Source organism: Oncorhynchus nerka, linkage group LG26 (assembly GCF_034236695.1).
Source record: "Oncorhynchus nerka isolate Pitt River linkage group LG26, Oner_Uvic_2.0, whole genome shotgun sequence".
NCBI lineage: Eukaryota > Metazoa > Chordata > Actinopteri > Salmoniformes > Salmonidae > Oncorhynchus > Oncorhynchus nerka.
The window spans coordinates 48,658,661-48,664,962 of NC_088421.1; the positions used below are offsets into that span (position 1 = coordinate 48,658,661).

At 47.2% G+C, this 6,302-nt stretch overlaps 1 protein-coding gene across 1 annotated transcript in view; it reads right to left on the minus strand.

Moving 5' to 3' along the window:
- Positions 1-2,000, minus strand: part of LOC135564903 (ras-related protein Rab-40C-like) — a 14,217-nt gene extending 12,217 nt beyond the window's left edge. Inside the window, exons 1-2 of the mRNA XM_065010990.1 lie at positions 1,947-2,000; positions 630-674 (exon numbers count right to left, since the gene is read on the minus strand). Coding sequence (XP_064867062.1) covers positions 630-674; positions 1,947-2,000 — 99 coding nt within the window. The remainder of the gene's footprint in view (positions 1-629; positions 675-1,946) is intronic.
- Between the last annotated feature and the right edge of the window lie 4,302 nt (positions 2,001-6,302).

The following is a 6,302-nucleotide window of genomic DNA, read 5'->3' on the forward strand; positions in this document are numbered from 1 at the left end:
TGTGTGTGAGTACTACTCACATAAAGACCAGTGTGGTGGCTGCCATCAGGGCTGTGTGAGTACTACTCACATAAAGACCAGTGTGGCTGCCACTGTGGCTGTGTGTGTGTGAGTACCACATAAAGACCAGTGTGGTGGCTGCCATCAGGGCTGTGTGTGTGAAAGTACTACTCACATAAAGACCAGTGGGTGGCTGCCATCAGGGCTGTGTGTGAGTACTACTCACATAAAGACCAGTGTGGTGGCTGCCATCAGGGGCTGTGTGTGTAGGGAGCACTACCACATAAAGACCAGTGTGGTGCTGCCATCAGGGCTGTGTGTGAGTACTACTCACATAAAGACCAGTGTGGTGGCTGCCATCAGGCTGTGTGTGTGAGTACTACTCACATGAAGACCAGTGTGGCTGCCATCAGGGGCTGTGTGTGAGTACTACTCACATGAAGACCAGTGTAGGCTGCCATCAGGTGTGTGTGAACATTTCCTATATAAAGACCAGTGTGGCTGGTGTGTGTGAGTACTGCCATCAAAGACCAGTGGGTGGGCTGCCATCATGGTGTTCTTGAAGACCAGTGTGGTGGCGCAGGGCCTGGTCCCCAGCCAGGATCACCTGTGTCCCCAGTACTACTCACATAAAGACAGCTGGTCCTCCAGCTGGGAACCATGGTTTCCTGGGCCTGGAACACAGACACCGACCGAGACACACGCCAGAGAGCTGAGGTTAGCTGGAGGTAGCTTTGATCACCCACTTGAGACACCGCCAGAGACAGAGGACAGGTAGCTTGATCGCTAGTCACCTCCTGAGCCAGGTGTTACGCTAGTCTATTGTAGAGTCAGGTGTTAACACTCAGTCTATTGTAGAGTCAGGTGTTAACACTAGTCTATTGTAAGAGCCAGGTGTTAACACTAGTCTATTGCAGAGCCAGGTGTTAACACTAGTCTATTGCAGAGCCAGGTGTTAACATCAGGCCTGCTTGCAGAGCCAGGTCTATTGCAGAGCCAGGTGTTAACACTAGTCTATTGCAGAGCCAGGTGTTAACAGATTTCACACATGGAATAAACAAACGTACAGTCAATAACACAACAGAAAATCTACATACAGTGTGTGCAAAATGGAGTAAGGAGGTAAGGCAATAACTAGGCCACGGCAGTAGTCCCCCAAGGTGTGAAAACGCAGCCTGATAACAGGTCAGGTTGACAAGGACTCAAGATGCACTGGTGCACTAGAAGAAAAGCCATCTAACTCTCAGTCCAAACAACGCTGAACTCCAATTCACATATAGTTAACAGTTTAGCCTGTTCATCTAAGGAGCTAGGCTGAGTCCCAAATGGCACCCTATAGGACTCTGGTCAATGAAGTGCACTATATAGGGACTAGGGTGCCATTTAGACGCAAACAGACTGCACCACAGAAATACCACTGTTTAATGGCTTGCTAATACCTTAAGCCCTGCTGACTTCCAAACATCCCTCTACTACTATCAGTTGGCTGAGCAGAGCCACAGGGCCGAAGGGTTGAGGAAAACAGAGGTGTCATTGTGAATGGTCGGGGAAGTGAAATAATCCCACGTTGTGCTGACACCACAAAGACCCGTCTTCATACAGACATCTCTATTCCAAGGGCACTAAACACCATGTCGTCTCATGACCCACAGCCAGCCAGGAAAAGGCATAGCTATTAACATTACAGACTTGTTTTGCCACACAGATCATCATCGTGATCCATCCTAGTTGTCAGTTGATCCTCTGTAGGTTTGTTCGGTGGATGAATGTAATCAACGAGCAGACAGTGGTAGGTTTGTTCGGTGGATGAATGTAATCAACGATAGACAAGGCCTGACTGCCGCATCTGAGAGCTGTCGTTAAGCTGACAAAGCACGATTTAACTGAAGACAGTTTCAACCAGATTCTAGTGTTCCATCACTGTTCTAGAACAGCAGTTCCCAAACCTTCTCCCACTCAGGCTCCCTTGCAAGCATTGGGGAGCACCCCTGCACATCCATTTCTATGGCCACAAACTGTTTACACCCCTCTTGTTGCTAGACAACTAATTTTTGCTGTTTTAAAAAGCATATTTCCTGCAGTTCTACAAAAATCTTTGTGTACTGAGAAAATTCAGTTTGAAGCCAATTTTCATTCACTTCCATACATTTTGCCATGGCTAATGTCTATTAATGTGATATTTGAGTGAATAACATTAACACTAAATCTATAAGCAAAAAAAAGGACATTAGTTATAAGCGCAGGTGGCCTAGTCGTTAGAGTGTTGGGTCAGTAAATCAGGTTGCTGGATCGAACTCGAGCTGACAAGGTACAAATCTGTCATTCTGCCCCTGAACAAGGCAGTTAACCCACTGCTCCCCAGTAGGCTGTCAGTTGTAAACAAGAAATTTGTTCTTTAACTGACATACCTAGTTAAATAAAGTGGTTAAAAATAAATATCTCTAAGAAATGCAATGACTGACAATAGAAAACTGATGCACTACCTACCTAATTTCAAAACAGTCCAGATGAACTCTGACCGAAGTTTTAGTTTGGGAACAACTGCTCGAGAATGTAGTGAAATACAGATAAATTCTGCCGGTGCTACGACTGTGATCACGCTCTCCGTAGCCGATGTGAGCAAGACCTTTAAAACAGGTCAACATTCACAAGGCCAGACGGATTACCAGGACGTGTGTACTCAGAGGATGTAAGACCTAACTGACAAGTGTCTCCACTGACATTTTCAACCTCTCCTGCCCGAGTCTGTAATAGCTACACGTCTTGCAAGCAGACCACCATAGTACCTGTGCCCAAGAAAGCGAAGGTTACCTGCCTAAATGATTACCACCCCGTAGCGCCATGTAGGTAGCCATGAAGTGCTTTTGAAAGGCTGGTCAAGGCTCACAACACCATCATCCCAGAAACCCTAGACCCACAATTCACATAACACCCCAACAGATCCACAGATGACTCCACACTGCCCTAACTCAAGAGGAACACCTATATGAGAATGATGGCACTGCTCAACACCTGGACAAGAGGAACACCTATGTGAGAATGATGCACACTGCCCTAACCCATCTGGACAAGAGGAATACCTATGTGAGAATGATGCACACTGCCCTAACCCATCTGGACAAGAGGAACACCTATGTGAGAATGATGCACACTGCCCTAACCCATCTGGACAAGAGGAACACCTATGTGAGAATGATGCACACTGCCCTAACCCATCTGGACAAGAGGAACACCTATATGAGAATGATGCACACTGCCCAACCCATCTGGACAAGAGGAACACCTTGCGAGAATGATGCACACTGCCCTAACCCATCTGGACAAGAGGAACACCTATGTGAGAATGATGCGCAATGCCCTAACTACAGCAAGAGAATACAGCATTTTATCGACCACAGCTCAGCCTCCACCATAGTAGCCTCCAAATTCTTCATCAAGCTCGAGACCCTGGGTCTCGACCCAGCCCTATGCAACTGGGTCCTGACTTCCTGGACGGGCCGCCCCAGGTGGTGAGGGTAGGTAACAACATCCCCACCCCGCTGATACTCAACACGAGGCCCCACAAGGGTGCCGCCTGAGCCCTCTACTGTACTCCCTGTTCACCCACGACTGCGTGGCCATGCACGCTCCAACTCAATCATCAAGTTTGCAGACGACACTACAGTGGTAGGCTTCATAACCAACAACGAGGCGGCCTACAGGGAGGAGGTGAGAGCCCTCGAGTGTGGTGTCAGGAAAATAACCTCACACTCAACATCAACAAAATTAAAGGCGATGATCGTGACTTCAGGAACAGCAGAGGAGCACCCCCTTTCCACATCGACAGGACAGTAGTGGAGGGTAAGAAAGTTGTAAGTTCCTCGGCGTATACATCACGGACAAACTGAATTGGTCCACCCACAGACACAGCGTGGTGAAGAAGGCGCAGTAGCGCCTCTTCAACTTCAGGAGGCTGAAGAAATCGGCTTGTCACCAAAAACACTCAAACTTTTACAGATGCACAATCGAGAGCATCCTGTCGGGCTGTATCACCGCCTGGTACGGCAACAGCTCCGCCCACAACCATAAGGCTCTCAGAGGGTAGTGAGGTCTGCACAACGCATCACCGGGGGCAAAACTACTGCCTCCAGGACACCTACACCACCCGATGTCACAGGAAGGCCATAAAGATCATCAAGGACAACAACCACCTGAGCCACTGCCTGTTCACCCCGCTATCATCCAGAAGGCGAGGTCAGTACAGGTGCATCAAAGCAGGGACCGAGAGACTGAAAAACAGCTTCTATCTCAAGGCCATTAGACTGTTAAACAGCCATCACTAACATTGAGTGGCTGCTGCCAACATACTGACTCAACTCCAGCCACTTTAATAATGGAAAAACTCAAATAAATGTATCACTAGCCACTTTAAACAATGCCACTTAATATAATGTTTACATACCGAAAATCTCTTATGTAATATGTACTCTAGCATCTTGATGTAATGTATCACTAGCCACTTTAAACAATGCCACTTTTATATGTTTACATACCCTACATTACTCATCTCATATGTATATACTGTACTCTATACCATCTACTGCATCTTGCCTATGCCACTCATTCACTCATTCATATATATATTTTTTTATGTACATATTCTTATTCATTCCTTTACACTTGTGTGTATAAGGTAATTGTTATGAAATTGTTAGGTTGGACATTACTGCATTGTCAGAACTAGAAGCACAAGCATTTCGCAACACTCGCATTAACATCTGCTAACCATGTGTATGTGACAAATAAAATTTGATTTGTTCATTGACTACAGCTCAACACCATAGTGCCCACGAAGCGCATCACTAATCTAATGACCCTGGGACTAAACACCTCCCTCTGCAACTGGATCCTGGACTTCCTGACAGGCCGCCCCCAGGTTGTAAGGCTAGGCAACAATACATCTGCCACGTTGATCCTCAACACGGGGGCCCTCAGGGTACGTGTTTAGTCCCCTCCCGGTTTCCCTGTTCACCTACGACTGCGTGGCCAAGCACGATTCCAGCACCACCATTAAGTTTGCTAACGACACAACAGTGGCAGGCCTGATCACTGACAACAATGAGAGCCTATAGGGAGGAGGTCAGAGACCTGGCAGTGTGGTGCCAGGACAACAACCTCTCCCTCAATGTGAGCATGACAAAGGAGCTGATCGTGGACTACAGGAAAAGTAGGACCGAACACACCCCCATTCACATCAACGGGGCTGTAGTGGAGCAGATTGAGAGCTTCAAGTTCCTTGGTGCCCACATCACCAACATACTATCATAGTCCAAACACACCAAGACAGTCCTGAAGAGGGCACAACAATGCCTTTTCCCCCTCAGGAGACTGAAAAGATTTGGCATGGGTCCCCAGATCCTCAAGAGTTCTACAGCTGCACCATCGAGAGCATGCTGACCGGTTGCATCACCGCCTGGTATGGCAACTGCTTGGCATCCAACCGTAAGGCGCTACAGAGGGTAGCGCGCACGGCCCAGTACGTCACTGGAGCCAAGCTTCCTGGCACCCAGGACCTATATACTAGGCTGTTGTAACGGATGTGAAACGGCTAGCTTAGTTAGCGTTTCAATCAGTGACGTCACTTTCTCGGAGACCTTGAAGTAGTAGTTCCCCTTGCCCTGCAAGGGCCGTGGCTTTTGTGGAGCGATGGGTAACGATGCTTCGAGGGTGACTGTTGTTGATGTGTGCAGAGGGTCCCTGGTTCGCGCCCGGGTATGGGCGAGGGGACGGTCTAAAGTTATACTGTTACACTGTGTCAGAGGAAGGCCCTCCAAAAAATTGTCAAAGACTACAGTCATCCAAGTAATAGACTGTATTGTTGGTTTAGGGCTTGTAAGTAGTTCTCTTTAGCCCATGTCATTATGAATCACAGAATGAATCATTAGACTGTTCTCTATAAGATTACAAATGTAATATGCTTGTACTTAACCGTGTTGATTAAATGAGAACTTTAGTTTGTTGTGACCTTCGCCCAGCTCTAGGATGCATCTCATCCATATTTCGGCATTTGTAGTTGGTAACATTAGGAGGCGTTTCTGCGCTTTGGATGACTGATACCCTCATCATTTTCATCTTCCAGATCAGTGGCTTTCTATTCCTCTAACTCCAATCAATCAGTGTTGCAAGGGCAATTTATACAACCGGCGGATCAGATCCTGAATGCTGATTGGTTAAAACAGCATTCCAGCCTGTGTCTACCTTACAAATTACCACCTGCTAAATCTTCGACGTTAAAATGCCTATTTGTATCGGGACTATACATT